At 35.5% G+C, this 20,877-nt stretch overlaps 1 protein-coding gene across 8 annotated transcripts in view; it reads right to left on the bottom strand.

Moving 5' to 3' along the window:
• ARHGAP24 (Rho GTPase activating protein 24) overlaps nt 1-20,877 on the bottom strand; it is a 505,735-nt gene that overhangs the window by 35,423 nt on the left and 449,435 nt on the right. For all 8 annotated transcript variants that reach the window (XM_032633271.1, XM_032633274.1, XM_032633272.1 and 5 more), the window contains one exon: nt 16,548-16,755. In XM_032633271.1, the coding sequence (XP_032489162.1) occupies nt 16,548-16,755 (208 nt within the window). The remainder of the gene's footprint in view (nt 1-16,547; nt 16,756-20,877) is intronic.

The raw sequence follows: 20,877 nt of genomic DNA, 5'->3' as shown, positions 1-20,877 counted from the left end.
GAGTCAAAATTCTCTACTTTCTTTGAGTTCATATTGTAGTCATACATGTAGAATTTTACTTTATACATACAGAGTTTTCAATGAATATCCACAGTGAGATCCTCATGAGTATGCATATGCATACTCTCATGATATCACAGATGTTTATCTCAATTCCCAGAACACTATTTTGATTCTTTAGCAATTTTTCAACCATTTCCTTATAATAAATTATCAAGATAACCAGAAAAATCAAACATTTAAAAACCATATGCCTTCTAAAATGTATACATGAATGGCTCATAAGCACATAAAAAGATACACAACATCAGTAGTCATTAAGGAAATGCAAACTCAAACAACAATGAGATACCATTTCACATTCACCAGAATGGCTAGGATAAAAAATTGGAACACTCATACATTGCTGGTAGAAATATAAAATGTTTCAGCCACTTTGGGAAACAGTTTGGCAATTCCCCAAATGTTAAACATAAACCTAGCAATTCTACTTCTAGGTATACACCCAAGAGAAATGAAAACATGTCCACACAAAAACTTGTACATGCATGTTCACAGCAGCATTCTTCATAAAAGCCAAAAAACAGAAACGACTTAAATATCAACCAACTGATGAATGAATAAACAAACTGTAGTATATCTACAAAATAAATTTCTATTAATTGGGGCTTCCCTGGTGGCACAGTGGTTGAGAATCTGCCTGCTAATGCAGGGGACACGGGTTCGAGCCCTGGTCTGGGAAGATACCACATGCCAAGGAGCAACTAGGCCCGTGAGCCACAACTACTGAGCCTGTGAGTCTGGAGCCTGTGCTCCGCAACAAGAGAGGCCACAATAGTGAGAGGCCGGCGCACCGTGTTGAAGAGTGGCCCCTGCTCACCGCAACTAGAGAAAGCCCTCGCACAGAAATGAAGACCCAACACAGCCAAAAATAAGTAAATAAAATTAAAAAAAAAATTATATTCATCAATGCAAAGCAACAAACTATTGATACATGCTATGACATGGACAAACCTCAAAAGCATTATGCTAAGAGAAAAAAGCTGGATGTAAGAGACCATGTATTGAATAATTCTATTTATATAAAATGTCCAGAAAAGGGAAAATCTATAGAGACAGAAAGTAAGTACATTAGTGGTTGCCTGGGGAGGAAGGGCTGCTGGAAATAACAGTAAATGGTATGAAAGACACTATTTGGGTGATGAAAATGCGCTAAAACCAATATATGGTAATGGTTGCATAACGAAGTAAATTTGTTAAAAATCATTGAATTGTATCCTTGAAATTGGCGAATTGCAAGATATGTAAAATATGACTCAATAAACTTATTTTAGAAAATATATACCTTTAAGGGATGTACTTTCACCAAACTCATGCAAGAATATTTACAATCTGACTTACAAGACACACAAAAACACACTTTCAGAACATAAAACATTATAGGTATCTGATTTCTTTCAGTAGGAATTGTTATAGAGATTTCAAAACAGAAATGAAGATATTCTGGATTAAAAACACTTAAGAGTTTATGGTTAAGCACTAGTTTCTGTATTTATGGGTTCAGGATATTACTTTTCCTTGTCATACAAAATGTTAAAACCATCATCACCAACATCATGATACTTACAATGACAATAAATGTGCTAAGTGTCTTCTTCACTCTGTACCACTTACTCCTGGTGTTTTTGTTCCATTTTGTTTTATTTTTAAATTCATGAATACAACAACTCTGGGGGGGTTAAGTGTTATTTCCATTTTACATATGAGGAAACTAGGAATTTGGAGAAGTTAAGTAACTAGTCTCAGATTGTTAACATAGGAGGTAAATGGTACCTGCTTCTTATCAAAGCCTGAACTCTTATTCCTACACTGCTTCCTTACAAATAAGTACACAAATGCCAATTGATAGATATGCCAAATACTGGGAAACTTCTTGGTTAATTGGCTATTTTTCTTCATCACTCAATCAGGTTTCATTGGAAGTGAACTTAAATTTATTCAAAGCTAAATTGAAAGGAAGGTGTAATTCAGTTCCCCCACTTCACATGTACTGGCTTTTTAGATACATCACCAAGAAAGTAAGCACAATGGAACATGACAGATTTCTAGCTAACAACCTGTCTTACGTAAAATATTTAGTAAGTATCCATTCGGGTGAGTATTTTCCACATATGGAATATTTTCCCTTAAAGCTCATTAATTTTTCAGACCTTGGTATGTTTACAAGGGGGTTTCATGGAACGCTTGTAAGTTACACCCATGGTTCAAATTAGATAAGAAGTCAAGCATTCAGGGAAGTCGGCCTGTCAGTGCTAGCAAAGAGCAATCTGACTGTACTTCCCAAAGCGTGGGCTATTCCAAGTCAGGTGCCACACGGACAGGACACTAAGAGACATTAAATTACACAGTAGGAACCATTAGTCCATTCTCGATTGCCTTTCAGTTCTCCTGATTATAACAAGTAGGAAGTATCAGTTGGGGATGAGAGATGTGTTCAAGTGGTCCTAGCGTGTGCCAATCTCCACTTTCTTCAAATAAATAGAGGTCCAAAGGGTCAGAGTCTTCCCAAAGCAGCTGTATTCCGATGGCATCTAATATCCTCTTTGTGGCTATTGCATTTGTGCTACATTAAACTTTTATTTATGGCAAGTGCTGATTTACAACTAAAAACTGATATCAAGTTCCTTTTACAACAAAATTGATTTAAAAAACAGTGAATAAACTTAAAGAAAAAGTTCAGTAACCAAGTACAGGTGTTATATGAATATGGCTAAAGTCAGGATGGTCCTATGTGAATTACAGACATTTGAGAAGTACTCTAAGACAATGGTTATCAATCTTGTCAAGCCATCATAATATCTAAGAACTGCATTAAAATATAGAAACATTAAGAGTTACCACAGCTAAACAGCTTCCCAGGACTTTGGAGGGCTGGCCCTTTTCTGAACTTTGGAAAATCATTTCAGTTGCTGAAAACAGGTAGCTAGTTTGCTGTCTACAAGTTCAGGGCTTGCTTTAGGCAAACGCCTGGGAGTCTGTTCTTTGCTTTTCCAACCCTTTACCTATCCACATGCCCTTAAGCTAGTATTTTCTTTCTTCACTTTTTTCCATCAGACCTGACCAGTAGATCTTTATTCAATCTCTATACCTGTAGTGTATTACCGAACTCCCCAGTGTTTGAGTTTTCACATGGATCAAAGCATATGTGCAGGGACGTACTTTTCAGACTGTTCTAAAATTTCAGACCTATTTTAGCAGATAGGAAATTTTATATTTTACACATAAACTGTACATCCCAGAAAGTAATTTATCTTTCACAGCAGGGTAAGACCTGCTTAGCTTAGTCAGAAATAATATGTTGCTTTCATTGGTGCCACGAGGTTAAACTTTTTTCTCCATTTCATATATGAGGAAACTGAGACACATCACTTCAAATGATCAGTTTCCCTTTAACCCACACTCTTGCAGCCCATAGTCTGGCTACTACTTCACAAGTTGTGGTTAGAGTACCATGTATATAAGAATTACCTAGGGTCAGAGAGCCTCATCCCACAGAGGGCAGACAATAGAAGCAAGAAGAAAGACAATCCTGCAGCCTGTGGAACGAAAACCACATTCACAGAAAGATAAACAAAATGAAAAGGCAGAGGACTCTGTACCAGATGAAGGAACAAGATAAAACCCTAGAAAAACAACTAAATGAAGTGGAGATAGGCAACCTTCCAGAAAAAGAATTCGGAATAATGATAGTGAAGATAATCCAGGACCTCAGAAAAAGAATGGAAGCAAAGATCCAGAAGATGCAAGAAATGTTTAACAAAGACCTAGAAGAATTAAAAAACAAACACCTAGAAGAATTAAAGAACAAACAAACAGAGGTGAACAACATAATAAGTGAAATGAAAAATACACTAGAAGGAATCAAGCAGAATAACTGAGGCAGAAGAACGGATAAGTGACCTGGAAGACAGAATGGTAGAATTCACTGCTGTGGAACAGAATAAAGAAAAAAGAATGAAAAGAAATGAAGACAGCCTAAGAGACTTCTGGGACAACACTAAATGTACCAACATTTGAATTACAGGGGTCCCAGAAGGAGAGAGAGAATGGACCTGAGAAAATATTTGAAGAGATTATAGTCGAAAACTTCCTTAACATGGGAAAGGAAATAGGCACACAAGTTCAGGAAGTGCAGAGAGTACCAGGCGGGATAAACCCAAGGAGAAACACATAAAGACACATCACTGAGACACATAATAATCAAATTAACAAAAATTAAAGGCAAAGAAAAATTATTAAAGGCAACAAGGGAAAAATGACAAATAACATACAAGGAAAGTCCCATAAAGTTAACAGCTGATTTCTCAGCAGAAGTTCTACAAGCCAGAAGGGAGTGGCATGATATATTTAAAGTGATGAAAGGGAAGAAACTACAACCAAGATTACTCTACCCAGCAAGGATCTCATTCAGATTCAACAGAGAAATCAAAAGCTTTACAGACAAGCAAAGTCTAAGAGAATTCAGCACCACCAAACCAGCTCTACAACAAAAGGAACTTCTCTAAGTGGGAACCACAAGAGAAGAAAAGGACTTACAAAAACAAACCAATAACAATTAAGAATATGGTAATAAGAACATATATATTGATAATTACCTTAAACATGAATGGATTAAATGCTCCAACCAAAAGACACAGGCTTGCTGAATGGTTACAAAACCAAGACCCATATATATGCTGTCTACAAGAGACCCACTTCAAACTTAGGGACACATACAGACTGAAAGTGAGGAGATGGAAAAAAATATTCCATGCAAATATAAATCAAAAGAAAGCTGGAATAACAACACTCATGAGATAAAATAGACTTTAAAATAAAGACTGTTACAAGAGACAAGGAAGGACACTACATAATGATCAAGGGATCAATCCAAGAAGAAGATATAACGTTATAAATATATATGCACCCAACATAGGAGCACCTTAGTACATAAGGCCATAAGGCAACTGCTAATTTCTATAAAAGAGGAAATTGACAGCAACACAATAACAGTGGGGGACTTTAACATCTCACTGACACCAATGGACAGATCATCTAGACAGAAAATTAATAAGGAAACACAAGCTTCAAGTGACACAATAGATGAGAGAGATTTAATTGATATTTATAGGACATTCCATCTGAAAACAGCAGATTACACTTTCTTCTCAAGTGCACATAGAATATTCTCCAGGATAGATCACATCTTGGGTCACAAATCAAGCCTCGGTAAATTTAAGAAAATGGAAATCATATCAAGCATCTTTTCTGACAGCAACGCTATGAGATTAGAAATCAATTACAGGGAAAAAAACCGTAAAAAGCACAAACACGTGGAGACTAAACAATACATTACTAAATAACCAAAAGATCACTGAAGAAATCAATGAGGAAATCAAAAAGTACCTAGAGACAAATGACAACAAAAACACAATCATCCAAAACCTATGGGATGCAGCAAAAGCAGTTCTAGAGGGAAAGTTATAGCAATACAATCCTACCTCAAGAAACAAGAAAAATCTCAAACAATCTAATCTTACACCTAAAGGAACCAGAGAAAGAAGAACAAACAAAACCCAAAGGTAGTAGAGGGAAAGAGTCATAAAGACCAGAACAGAAATAAATGAAATAGAAACAAAGCAAACAAGAGCAAAGATCAATAGAATTAAAAGCTGGTTCTTTGAGAAGATAAACAAAATTGATAAACCTTTAGCCAGACTCATCAAGAAAAAGAGGGAGAGGACTCAAATCAATAAAATTAGAAAAGAAAAAGAAGTTACAATGGACACTGAAGAAATACAAAGCATCATAAGAGACTACTACAAGCAACTCTAAGTCATTAAAATGGACAACCTGGAAGAAATGGACAAATTCTTAGAAAGATATAACTTTCCAAGACTGAGACAGGAAGAAATAGAAAATATGAACAGACCAATCACGAGCACTGAAATGGAAACTGTGATTAAAATCTTCCAACAAACAAAAACCCAGGACCAGATGGCTTCACAGGTGAATTCTACCAAACATTTAGAGAAGAGCTAACACCCATCCTTCTCAATATCTTCCAAAAAATTGCAGAGGAAGGAACATTCCCAAACTCACTCTACAAGGCCACCATCACCCTGATACCAAAACCAGACAAAGATACTACAAGAAAAGAAAATTGATGAATATAGATGCAAAAATCCTCAACAAAATACTAGCAAACAGAATCCAACAACATGTTAAAAGGATCATACACCATGATCAAGTGGGATTTATCCCAGGAATGCAAGGATTCTCCAATATATGCAAATCAATCAATGTGATACACCATATTAACAAATTAAGGAATAGAAACCATATGATCATCTCAGTAGATGCAGAAAAAGCTTTTGACAAAATTCAACACCACTTATGATGAAAGCTCTCCAGAAAGTGGTCATAGAGGGAACTACCTCAACATAATAAAGGCCATATATGACAAACCCACAGCAAACATCATTCTCAATGGTGAAAAACTGAAAGCATTTCCTCTAAGTTCAGGACAAGACAAGGATGTCCACTCTCACCACTGTTATTCAACATAGTTCTCGAAGTCCTAGCCATGACAATCAGAGAAGAAAAAGGAATACAAATTGGAAAAGAAAAGGTAAAACTGTCCCTGTTTGCAGATGACATGATACTCTACATAGAGAATCCTAAAGATGCTACCAGAAAACTACTAGAGCTAATCAATGAATTTGGTAAAATTGCAGGATAAAAAATTAATGCACAGAAATCTCTGGCATTCCTATACACTGATGATGAAAAATCTGAAAGAGAAATTAAGGAAACACTCCCATTTACCATTGCAACAAAAAGAATAAAATACCTAGGAATAAACCTACCTAAGGAGACAAAAGACCTGTACTCAGAAAACTATAAGACACTGATGAAAGAAATCAAAGATGACACAAACATATGGAGAGATAGACCATGTTCTTGGATTGGAAAAATCAACATTGTGAAAATGACTGACTATACTACCCATAGCAATCTACAGATTCAATGCAATCCCTAACAAATTACCAATGGCATTTTTTACAGAACTAGAACAAAAGCTCTTAAAATTTTTATGGAAACACAAAAGACTCCAAATAGCCAAAGCATTCTTGAGAGAAAAAAACGGAGCTGGAGGAATCAGACTCCCTGACTTCAGACTATACTACAAAGCTACAGTAATCAAGACAATATGGTACTGGCACAAAAACAGAGATATAGATCAGTGGAAGAGGAAAGAAAGCCCAGAGATAAACCCACGCACCTATGGTCACTTTATTTTTGATAAAGGAGGCAAGAATATACAATGAAGAAAAGACAGCCTCTTCAATAAGTACTGCTGGGAAAACTGGACAGCTACATATAAAAGAATGAAGTTAGAACACTCCCTAACACCATACACAAAAATAAATTCAAAATGGATTAAAGACCTAAATGTAAGACCTATAAAATTTAAAACTATAGTTTTAAGTTTAAGACACTATAAAACTCTTAGAGGAAAACATAAGAAAAACACTCTTTGACATAAATCACAGCAAGATCTTTTCTGACCCACCTCCTAGAGTAATGAAAATAAAAACAAAAATAAACAAATGGGACCTAGTGAAACATCAAAGCTGTTGCACAGCAAAGGAAACCATAAACAAGACGAAAAAACTACTCTCAGAATGGGAGAAAATATTTGCAAATGAATCATCGGACAAAGGATTAATCTCCAAAATATATAAACAGCTCATGCAGCTCAATATTAAAAAAACAACCCAATCAAAATATGGGCAGAAGACCTAAATAGATATTTCTCCCCAGAAGACATACAGATGGCCAAGAGGCACCTGAAAAGCTGCACAACATCACTAATTATCAGAGAAATGCAAATCAAAACTACAATGAGGTATCACCTCACACCAGTTAGGATGGACATCATCAAAAAATCTACAGACAACAAATGTTGGAGAGGGTGTGGAGAAAAGGGAACCCTCTTGCACTGTTGGTGGGAATGTAAATTGATACAGCCACTATGGAGAACAGTATGGAGGTTCCTTAAAATACTAAAAATAGAATTACCATATGATCCAGCAATCCCACTACTGGGCATATACCCAGAGAAAACCATAGTTCAAAAAGACACATGCACCCCAATGTTCATTGCAGCATTATTTACAATACCCAGGTCATGGAAGCAACCTAAATGCCCATCGACAAATGAATGGATAAAGAAGATGTGGTACATATATACAACGGAATAGTACTCAGCCATAAAAGGGAATGAAATTGGGTCATTTGTAGAGATGTGGAAGGGACCTAGAGACAGTCATACAAAGTGAAGTAAGTCAGAAAACAAATATCATATATTAACGCATACATGTGGAATCTAGAAAAATGGTGCAGAAAAATGGTGCAAGGCAGAAATAGAGACACAGGTGTAAAGAACAAACGTATGGACACCAAAGGGGGAAAGTGGGGGGTTGGTAGGTGCGGCGGCGGTGGTGAAGGTGGTGGTGATGGGATGAATTGGGAAATTGGGATTGACATATATACACTAATATGTATAAAATAGATTAATAAGAACCTGCTACATAAAAAAATAAAAAATAATTTAAAAAAAGAATTACCTGGGGCTGTGTTTGAAATGAAGATTCCTAGGTATCCTCAAACCTTTTAAATCAGAATGAGAGCCAGTGGGGTCTGGGCATCTGAATCTTGAGTTCTCTCTCTTGGTCATTCTTATACAAAATAATGTTTGAGAATCTCTTCTGTGTCTATAGTGCTCTCCCTTTCAAGTTCACTTTTTATAACTCAGGTCAGTAATGCTCAAAGCTATACTGCTACCCAGAGGATAAAATTAAAATGTGTCTGGGTTTTCTGCCTCTAAATTTTAGACTTTTTTTTTTTCATCTTATCTCTGTAGACTTGCAGTTTGTTTTGTAATCCTGTCAGTCACCAAAACAAATAAAAAAATAAACACAGGAGAAGAGGAGGGAAGAGGACAGAGTGAACTCAGTATAAGGGAGGACAGCTGGGGTACCTCGGACAGCAGCTGTTTTATGGGATTCTTGGACAGTGTGTAGAATCACTGGCTTCTCCAGGCTTCTGTCCTTGCTCTTGAATGCTTTGTTGTAAGTGCATAGTTATTTTGTTGCTGAGCAGTTAATGCTACGATGGTGACACCCACATGGCCATTTTTGACCCTACCTTCCCACCCAGCTCTTCGAAACTGTGTCTTCTTTAACAGCTGATACCATCCGAAGAGCTTTGGAAATGAAAAAACACTTTGCTTCTAATCTGATTTTACACATTCTGCATTTCACTTTTGTCCCTTCAAAGTGGGGAAGTTTAATATAAAATGTTATATTTTAATTTTTTTTACTTCTAAACAGAAATATTGAAGAAAAGAAAGGTTAGGAACTCCAACATCTGTTGTTTTTTACAGTTGACATAAACTGATTAAATACAAATTCTTTCAGGTCAATGAGAGTGTCCTTTCTCTCAGAATTCACTTTGGTCAAGGAGTCTATGGGAATACATCATCTAACTGATAAGTCATGCGTACATAAAAGTCTCAAACTTGAACCTCAGAACTGGGAAAATAGCATTTGATATAATTAAAGAAGAGCAGAAAGTGCATGGTTTCATAAAAACTGGCACATGCACTTGCAATCTCTCTAAATTCAAGTAGTGTATGTTTTAATTTCTTTTTCCCAAACCATCTTTCTCTTCTCTCGTAACACAAACCAATATAATGATATGATGAATTACTATACTGTCCCTGAAATCATGTTTGCGAAAACTACTTAGTGACATGGAAAGTTGTTTATGATGTAATGTTAACAAGAAAAGCAAGACGTAAAAACTGTGTGATTCTAGTAATTGTGTGTGTGTGTGTGTGTGTGTGTATATATCTATTTAGATATATCTCTATATTTAAGTCTGTATATCTACTTATTTATATATATAGCAAGAGCTCTCTGGGTTGTTTAATTTTGAAATAGTCATCTTTCTTTCTTATATTCTTCTATATTCTAAATTGTATAAAGAAAATGTTATAATTTAAAATACAATTTTAATAATATTTACATTAAATTTTAATAACACTATACTTTTATAATTTTAAAATGGTATTTAAAAAGTTTGTTTTAAAATTCAAATTTTAGAGCTTAATGTTAGAGTTACAATAATAATAGGCCTTAAACATATGGGAACATATGTATATGTATAACTGATTCACTTTGTTATAAAGCAGAAACTAACACACCATTGTAAAGCAATTATACCCCAATAAAGATGTTTAAAAAAAAAATAGGCCTTAATATTAAAATTAGAGATTATCTTTGCAGAATTCCTGTGGGAATTTCTTTCCAGGTTTTAATAAATGTAAAGATGATAGCTAAATCCAGTTGACCCTTTAGTGAGATATAAGCTTTATTAGAATAAGAGAAAATACTTATTCATTGTCGTTCTTTAACATATTTCACAAAGAAAAATTTCTGTACTTTGCTTTATATACTAATATCTACTCAAAACATTATGCATGATCTGAATTTTTTAACTTACATTCTTTTTTAGATCACTTTGATGGTGAACACTGGTGAGTTTAACCTGAACTAGAAAATGTTCCCAGGCAGTTTGTCTTCACATCCCAAAAACTGAAACCTGAACTGGGACTTGGTCATGAGAAACTTTAAACTCAGTCAAGTAACTAAAACAGCAGATGGGGCAGAATACTCTACTTGGACACATTTCCAAAAATAATATACTCTCCTTGGGAAATTATGGATTATTTATTCCCTAAGAATGTAGTTTACAATTACATTTGGCCACAAATACATTACTCTTTTCTTTTTATTTCACTGTCCATGGATCTGGAAATCCTTTTTTGAAAATCAGCAGATCCAGTAATTTGTATTTCTGCCTCCCTACTACTGAAAGACTCAAGCTTAACAATTTATTTGTCAAAACAAGCATATTCAGATTGCCAGATTGTGATACCATGATGTATTTTGGTTTTTATCCCTAGCTCCTGGTCAGAGTTCCTAAAACCCTTGTAATTTCCTAAATTATAAGAGTAATAGAAGTGTCTTTTGTTATAATATTTGTTTTTTATCCCCAGTTCCTCAAATAATTCTGGAGTGAGGAAAGTGAAAGGAAAGTCCTTGTTATTCATACCAAGCCCCTTTCAACCATGCCTGAATTTATGTTAAGGCATCCTTGAGAAAGCCCATAAGGATGATGGAGGGTGGGGTGAGTGAAGGGTGGTTGCCAGAGAAACCAATCAGGTAATTAGAAGGTTGGAACTTTAGCCTAAGGGTTTAATCAATCATGCCTATATAATGAAGCCTTCATAAAAATATCCTCACTGAAGAGGTTTGGAAAGCTTCTAGGTTAGTGAACACGTCATAGTGCCAGGAGGGTGGTACGTCTGGCGAGGGCATGGAAGCTCTGAGCCCCTACCCCATTCCTCCCTATGCATCTCTTTCATCTGTGTTCCTGAGTTGTAACCTTTCATAATAAACCAGTAATCTAGTAACTGAACTGTTTTCCTGAGTTCTGTGAGCTATTCTAGCAAATGATTGATCTTGAGGAACCTCAGGTTTATGGCTAGTTGGTCAGAAGTACAGGTGGCAACCAGGGACTTGTAATTGGTACCTGAAGTAGGAGGGGACAGACTTGTGGAAATGAGCCCTTAACCTGTGGGGTCTGCACTAACTCTGGGCAGTTAGTGCCAGAATTGATTAAATCGTAGGACACTCAGTGGGTGTCTACCAAGAATTGGAGAATTGCTTCTTATGGAAAACCCACACATTTGGTGTCAGAAGTGTTCTGTGGGTGGAGTAGTAGAAACTATTAGTTTTCCCTCACAGAGTGACCTTTTCTTCTTAACATGTAAATAAAATTATTCCATTTGCTTGTTAAATATCTTTCAATGGATTTCCATATCTCTTTGAATAAAAACTAAATTTCTTACTATAACCTACTGGGCTATTCAGGATCAACTTGTTTCACCTCACCTCTAAGGATGTCACTGGTAAATTTTACCCAAGATTTATGGAGGAAATAATACAAACTACATACAATTTTTCTGAAAATAGAGGTCGAGGGAACATTTTCTGGCCTACTTTTTTTTTTTTTTTTTTTTTTTTTTTTTTTTGCAGTACGTGGGCCTCTCTCTGTTGTGGCCTCTCCCGTTGCGGAGCACAGGCTCCGGACACGCAGGCTCAGCGACCATGGCTCACGGGCCCAGCCGCTCCGCGGCATGTGGGATCTTCCCGGACCGGGGCACGAACCCGTGTCCCCTGCATCGGCAGGCGGACTCTCAACCACTGCGCCACCAGGGAAGCCCCTGGCCTACTTTTGAGGCCAGAATTTCTTTGATAACAAAACTAGTCAAATGCATTCCAAGAAAAGAAGTTGCTAGGTCAATAGCCCTGATGAATACGGGTCCAAAAATCCTCAACAAGTTATTTCCAAGTCAGATACGTCAATATATTAAAAGAGTAATACATAACAACCAAAAGTGGTTTATCTTAGGAATGCAAAGTTGGTTTAACATTTGAAATTCACCTCATTAACATAATAAAACAGACAAACCAGATAATTTCTGCAATAAATGCAGAAAAAGTGGATTTGATCAAATTCAGTTGTCTGTCATTATTAAAACTGTCAGTAAACTAGAAATATAAGAACATTTTCAAACTTGATAAAGGGCATCTACACAAAACTTATAGCTACCATCATGAGTAATAGCAAAAGACTAAAAACTTCCCTCTACATATACAAAACGTATATCCACTCACTACTATTGTAGAATAGTTCTTAGCAAATACAGAAAATTAAGAAGGAGGAATGCAAAGCTTATTGAAAAGGAAGAAATAATACTCTCATTATATACAGTCTACAAGATCATGCATAGAGAAAATCCTAAGGGATCTAGAAGGACCCTCTAGCATTTATAAATAAATTTGCCAAGTTTATAGGAAAAATCTCTATATAAAAAATCATATTTGTATAATCTAGCAGTAAACAACTAGAAAATTAAACATAAAAAATAATACTATTTACAGGTGCATTTATAAACATTAGTTAAGGATAAATTTAGCAAAATGGAGCAAGATCTTACAATGAAAATTACAATACAATTTTGTATTGTTGAAATATAATAAGTCCTAATGACATGTAGAGATGGGCTATGTTCAAGGATTAGATTTCATATTTTTAAGATGTCAGTTTTCTAGATTGATAGATTTCTAGATTCAATGAAGTTTCTATCAAAATCCTAATAGGATTTTTTGTAGAAACTGACAAACTTATACTAAATTTTTTAAAGATATGCAAATGACCTAGAATATACAAAAGAATCTTGAAAAAGAACAAAGTTAGGGAATTTACTCCACTTGATTTCTAGACTTTAAAGCTATAGTGATTTTCTCCTAAAATAGTGTCTCACAAATTTTTCCTTCTCTGTATATGCTTGCCACTTCTTTCCATTAAGTTCTGGAGTTTACTTCCCTTCCCCAAAATCTAGGCTGGCCCTGTCTTGTGACTTGCTTTGAGCAATGCAATGCTTATAAGCTTCCAGCTTTACTCTCTTAGAACCCTGAGCCTTAATGTCTCTTGATCTGACTAATCTGCTAGAGATAAAAGTTGCATGAAGAGACACACTATTGGATGTGAGACTACAGAGAGAGAGAGACAGACAGACAGAGAGAGACAGAGAGAGGGAGGTAAAGGACCATGCAGCCTTCAGCTACCTTAGTCACCTCAGACAATGCTACGGACATGTGAGTGAAGCCATATCTTAGATCCTTCAGACCTAACTGATCTACATGAACCAACACTATGTACTGGAGAAATGAGCACATCCTTGCCAAGGTCTGCCTAAATTGCTGATTTATAAACAAATGATTGGTTGTTATTGCTTATGCCACACAGTTTTGGGGTGGTTTAATACACCAGTGTAGAAACCTGAACCAGTGAATGACTGAGGAAACAAATGACACTCCTTTTTCTCAAAGCATACTAGCAATGTTACCAATGTTTCTGACACTGAAATACTCTCTGTAACTCTCTTTTACAGATTTTCTAGTAAATGGGGAGTTTCTGTAGTTACACTTCAGAAATTATCAAAAGATAAGGAAATTTTTGTGCAGCATGAAATTAATTAAAGATCTTTCTGATTAAATTTCTGATTATAAAAGTAATGTATAGTTACTGAATTTACAGTATAAAAAAGGGGAGAAGGTCATTCATTATTCCACAAAATTAATGTTTATCTTTTGTTATATTTTCTTTAGTCTCTATGAACTGATGCATTTTTATACAAAAAAAATACATTTTTCTTAACTGGGATCACATTTTATATAAAGTTCATTGTCAGCCTATAGTTACAGAGGAATAATTTTGCTTACAGGGCACATCTTTTACAAGTATCCTTAAATATATAAAATATCCCCCTAAATTGCATATATTAGCAAAGAGCTGTTAAAAGAACCAAATTTTAAATGCCTGTGTCAAAAGAGCTTTTAATAGATAAACTTTGCTATTAAGGTCATCTGCATATATTTAGGCCATACATAAATGTAAAGAAAAAGACCACTGAAATTTATCAATGTCACATGAGTTCATTGTATAGGATGTTGTTTATCCCATAATCTGATATTTTATTTTGAGGATTCCACTGACAAACTTTTTTCTAATTTTGGAACAAAAAATTACATTTCTCCTAGATAAACCATTGTTTATATCTTGCGGACAGGCCTGAACTATGGAGCTGCGGATCTTTTTTTTTTTTTTCAAAGTATAGAATAAGACATGTGGCTCCCCAACCAAAAATATATCTGCATTTTTGAAATTTGTTCTCTGACCCTAGTTTTGAATTCATTTCTTTACCACCACATTTAATTTTTCTCTCTCAGAGGGAATTTATGAATCTTCATAAACTGTGACACTTTTTGTAAAAAGGTGGCATTTTGATCAATTAATTTATCCTGTCTAATTTTTCTACTTATTATCTAATCAGCATTTTCCCAAAATTTTAATAAGTGAATAACATTTTATTATATTATATTAACCACAGTCTATTGCTAGAGATAATAGATTGGAGTTCATTCTTCACTATTATGGAAATTGTAATAAGCAACTTTGCGCTTCATTTTTTTCCACATATCTAATTTTTTTCTAGGATTGGACTTGCCTGCTTAAAGGGTCTTGAAATACATTACCAAATTTCTTTTTTTTTTTTTTTTTTTCCAAATTTCTTTAGAAAGACTATGATGATCTGTACTCTCACCATCAGGGCACGTACCTCAACACACCTTGCCAGCATGATTGTATCACTGTTCGGGGTTTTGTTAATGTGACCAGTAAAGGGGCATCAAATGAGCTACCATGACTTTTTTGGATTGGAACAAGCCCATACTCTCAATGATGCTTCCTTTATCTCGTATCATGTATTCAAGAGTCTTCTTGTCTATCTGTCCTGTAGATCTGTCTATCCACACTATAATTCTATACTTTCAAAGAGAAATACTACTTAAGCAGGCAATTTGCAAGTATCAAAACTATTCTTATCCACAAGTCCAATACTGAGAATCTCTCCTGAAAAAATATTCCAAAAATAGAAAATATTTATATCAATGTGTACTCACTACAACATTACTTGTAATAGTAATAAAGTCACGACTTAAATGTCCAAATTTATTGACGCAGTTATGAACAATATACCTATAGAGTGAAATAGTTATTAAAAATTATGCTTACAGAGGTTGCCAATGATCAGATGTTAAGTTAGAATATGCTGGAATAAAAGGGCATTTTTCAACTCTTGATATGAAAAAAAACCCTGCTACAAATGTTGAGTTAATAATATTAGGATAAATTACTATATTTTTCTACTGAATTAAAAAAATTGAACAGGAGGAGGTAATTTACAAAATATTATCAGTGTTCAACTCAGTTAGTGGAGTTATGGATGCTTTATGCATTCTTCTCTGCAACTTCCATTATTTCCTGAATTTCACCATACTATATACTTCTCCTTGTTTCTTTGCAAATCTATTTTAGATTAAGATGGAGCTATATATTTAAAAATATAATGTTTTTAATTACATTGCCAATATCCCAATCTCTGTTTATCAACACTTTTAATATCCCTTAGCTGAAAGAATTCAAAGAAACATCAAACAAGAGAAGACTCCTATTCTGAAAATTTACTTTTCCAATGTAAAAGTTTAATACAGTTTTAATTTAGGGCCAAAGGAAAAGAATAAATAATAATGTTTTAAGGTGGGGGGGTAGTATGGCAGAGAAAGACATCTAAAGTATCAAATTTTTGACTCTGTAACTTAAAAACAATCCATCTTTGTGAGGCCATATAATCCATCTTCTAAACTGTTACAACATCAATTAAGATTATGTCATCTCAGTTTACTGCAACCTTTTGGTTGAGGTTGAGTGTCTCAGTGAAGGATGGTTAGTGAAAACTTGAAATCTACCTGTCAAAGGATGGCTTCTCTCCACAGTCAAAGGCATCCTGCAGCTCCTTGACAAGGTTAGCCTGGCCCGGCAGTCGGAAGAGACCCTCTTCCTTCAGCCCCCTTTGTCGGATAAAGTCCACGCACTGCTCCACCAACATTGGAGCCAGACGGTGTCCGTATCTCTTCTCATAACGGACAGTATCTTCCAGTTTCTGTCCAAAAATGCCTGGAGAAATAAAGGATCACAATGAATTTGAGAAATTCATCTTTTCTCACTTTGTTTGCTTTCTTTTAAAACTCAATGTAAAGGAAAAACAAATATTGGAATGCTAGCAAGCATTTCACGTCTGGTACTTAACATTATTACAGAATTAAATTCATTATGTACAATTCTTCAAATGAAAAGGGTTTACCTTGTGCTGTCCTTTCCCCCTGTATTCCATATTTAGCCCAAAACTGAAATGGAAATACGGAGTTTGAGATATCCACTTTGAAATAAGAAATATTGCAATAAACATAATTTCAGTTTTGGGTTTTCTTTTATTTTTTCCTTTTGGGAAAAAACATATCCAAAAACTTAAAAACAGAAATATTCTGTAGATAATAGTCAAATTCTACTTCTGTTACAAGTGTAAATTTATGTCCAACTTTCATTTAGTTTAAATATTATTCATGTCTCTGTTCACCCTTTTTTTTCAGTCAAGAGATGATGCCATGATTATAATCAAAGGAATAAAACCATGAAAAGAAATGCAGAATTTTTATCCATATAAAATATTTCAGATAGTGTTGGCTCTTTAAAATATTAAACTATTAATTTATTGGAAAGAGAAGTATTGGAAATACGAAGCAGTGCATACTAAAAGTGAGGAGACAGGGTCATGGTGGTTTGTCCTAACAGGGAGGCAATTCTAGGCACATTGCCTAAAATTGTCAGCACATGGGGGTAATAAAAATCAAAACAATTTTGATCAGTTTTATCAATGATTTTTAATGATTTTTAATTACCTACAAATGATACATTTCTTGGTGCATGCATTTGGTACCCCACTGATTAAGAAACAGTGCCTCGGGGCTTCCCTATTGGCGCAGTGGTTGAGAGTCCGGCTGCCGATGCAGGGGGCACGGGTTCGTGCCCCGGTCCGGGAAGATCCCACATGCCGCAGAGCGGCTGGGCCCGTGAGCCATGGTCACTGAGCCTGCGCGTCCGGAGCCTGTGCTCCGCCACGGGAGAGGCCACAACAGTGAGACGCCCGCGTACTCCGCAAAAAAAAAAAAAGAACAATGCCTCTAAAATATATTATTATCAGTTGGTAGTTTGGAAAAATGATCAACCAACGAGAAAAGAGGGAGAAAAAGAGCCAAAGCAAATGTGATTCCAATGTTTCCAGATGGGATGGCTTTAATGATCTTATGATTTTCATAAAAGGGGAAGAAAAATGAGTGTCCCATGTTGAAACTATGTAAGACTCCAGAATGTTTGGGGAATATTTCAAAAACATCAGGTTCAGAATTTAACAGTAAGAACATATGCTTTATCTCCCTATATGTAAAATAATTTATGTATGGATTCAGTAATTCAAAACCATCACATTCCAAGCAATAAACACTTGCTACGAAAGAGAATATTCTTAGCCTAAGTAGAAACAATAACACAACAACAAACCAAACTATTGTACACCTGGTATCAAATCTGGCACTAATGGTATCCATATATTCCTTCTAGGAAAAAAGATTGAGTTACCTGTTATTAATAGTCAAATGCATATAAAACAGAATTAGAAATTAGCTTAGTTTGTAGACTTTGGAACAAGCAGTTTCTCTATAATGGCGTGTTAAACATTTTCCCCTAACTCAACAGATATTCACACCCCTATTTTCTCTTGTTATTTTTATTTTCGTGGCTGGAAAATTAAATACTTCTCCTACTTCCCAAGAGTCTTCTGCAGTCTCTAGGAAGACTTGTTTATCTTGATGAAAGAGAAAGATATAGCTGGAATTGCCAATCATGACTTTTTCCATCTTGAACTTGGACATGCTACCTGTGACTAACAGTCATCTTTTGACCATTAGGCAACAGCCACGAGGGAAAGACTGAAAGATTCATAGAGACAACGGGGCTGAAATCACTGAACCGCTGACCCAATACCAGCAGCAACTCCTTGGAGATTTTTTTTCAATGTGAGAAAAATAAGCCCCTCTATAAGTCACCATTCACTGGGTTTTCGGTTATTTGCAACAATACTCATTTCTGTATGAAGTGGTGATAATGATTTTGAAGCTTTTCTAGTATTTTAATAACAAAGCTTGAAAATTGGTTATGAATGAAGAATACCATATTTTTTCCCCTGAAGTTCTTTGATGCTTATTTGCCTGGGATGTTTGGTTCTATCCTGTCAAAATTGAGGAGATAGCCTTTCAGAGGCACTTATAAATTATATTAAAACATAATGTTGGGCTTCCCTGGTGGCGCAGTGGTTGAGAGTCCGCCTGCTGATGCAAGGGACGCGGGTTCGTGCCCTGGTCCGAGAAGATACCGCATGCCGTAGAGCGGCTGGGCCTGTGAGCCATGGCCGCTGAGCCTGCCCGTCCGGAGCCTGTGCTCAGCAACGGGAGAGGCCACAACAGTGAGAGGCCCGTGTACCGCAAAAAAAACCAAAAACCAAAAAACATAATGTTAACATTTGGGAATAAATCTTACATATCTGATTTTTCACTTATTCTTTTGGACTGATACATTACATAAGGTTTCTCCCTAAATCCAGCAGAAAATCTACTAAAGATGTTCCAGTTCAACCTCTATGAGCGCTACAAATGAGAACCAAACTTCCAAGATTTGGTTTTATGCAGTAATGAAAAACAAACATTCTTTTCTTAAAACTCTCAGGATTTCTTTTTTCCCCAAAACTCAAGGATGTGATAAAGGACACAGTAATTTTTGCTTTAGATGGGCACTCCGTTTTTTTTTTTTTCTCCCCTTGTTACATATAGGCTTGCCTATATGATAAGAATTTTTTTAACAGGTATAGTAAGAAACTAAAAGCCAAAAGCCCTAACATCCTTTCATGTATTAGGTACCTAATATGCACTAAGCCCTTGACATATATTCTCTTGTTTCCATAATAAATATACAAGGTAGCTATTTTATACCTTAGGAAATTGGGCTCAGAGATATTAAATAAATCACCTAAGGTTAGTTACACAGCACCAAGTGGCAGAATGGAAGTCCATATCCAGATTTAGTCAGGCTTAAAAATCTTTGCTTGTTCCTGAATACCTGTCCTCTTCCACTTTATTTAATCCCAATTATTATGTGTCCTCATTTCCCAGTAATTTAAAATATTAATACATTCAAAAAGTGAAGAAAATAGCATATCTTTTTTGTGCTCTAAAAAATGGTAATAGTTAGGATGTATTTATGTACGCCAGGCATGGGTACTAGAAGTTTACCTGCATTTCTCTCATCTAAAACTCTCAGCATTCTATGAGGTGGGTGCCACCATTTTACTGAGGACGAGATGGAAGTATAGAGCGATTAAGTAACTTGCTAAATGTCACAGGGCTGGTAAAAGATGTTGCCAGGATTTGATCAAGGCTGTTGAATTTCAGAGCCTCTGTTTGTGTATTACACAATACTGCCTAGTGGGTATAATGGCTGAAAATTGAGTTACAGAGGAAGAAACACATCTCTTACTAGTTTTCTGGCCTCAATTCCTGTCATCACACTAGAAGTGGTGATTTCTGTTGAGAAAATGGCAAATTTGGAGGGAAGTCGGGAAAAAAAAAGGAGAAGGAAAAAACTCAGCATCTTGCACAACAAAATGATTTCTTTAATATAAAGAGCTATGCCTATTTAGCAACAGAATATGTAAAAGAATTTTAAAAATGTAGACAGTATGTACACATACTTAGAAATTCCTGTGGGAAAAATAGTAATTTTCTGCTGTTTATCTGGTCTTGCAAAGAATTAGGTAATGATTAGATGTATACTTCCCATTCTGTAGCATTGGAAATAGAATGTCCCAAACATCTCTGACTTACAAAGGTAGATGGTGAGTTAACTTCCTGTGTGAGAATGTTTTTTTGTACAGAAAGGTAGGGGGGAATTCTTTTTTAAAAGCTGCTTTAGTTAGAATTTCCTTTGAGGGAGCAGTGAAACTTCCAATTTTAAAATTAACAAAAAAGCACAAGGTCATGATCTATCCCCAGCTAGCAGCATGGAGAAAAGGACACATTGATTAGTAGATTATTAACAAGAATATTCCCTGTGGTGTGAGTCTTGTAAATAGTTCCAGCTATGTCCATTTAAATTCTCAGAGAGGTTTCACATTCCCTAACAAAACCATCC

The sequence above is a fragment of the Phocoena sinus genome, chromosome 5, assembly GCF_008692025.1.
Source record: "Phocoena sinus isolate mPhoSin1 chromosome 5, mPhoSin1.pri, whole genome shotgun sequence".
Lineage (NCBI taxonomy): Eukaryota > Metazoa > Chordata > Mammalia > Artiodactyla > Phocoenidae > Phocoena > Phocoena sinus.
This window is presented reverse-complemented; position numbering and strand designations above follow the sequence as displayed.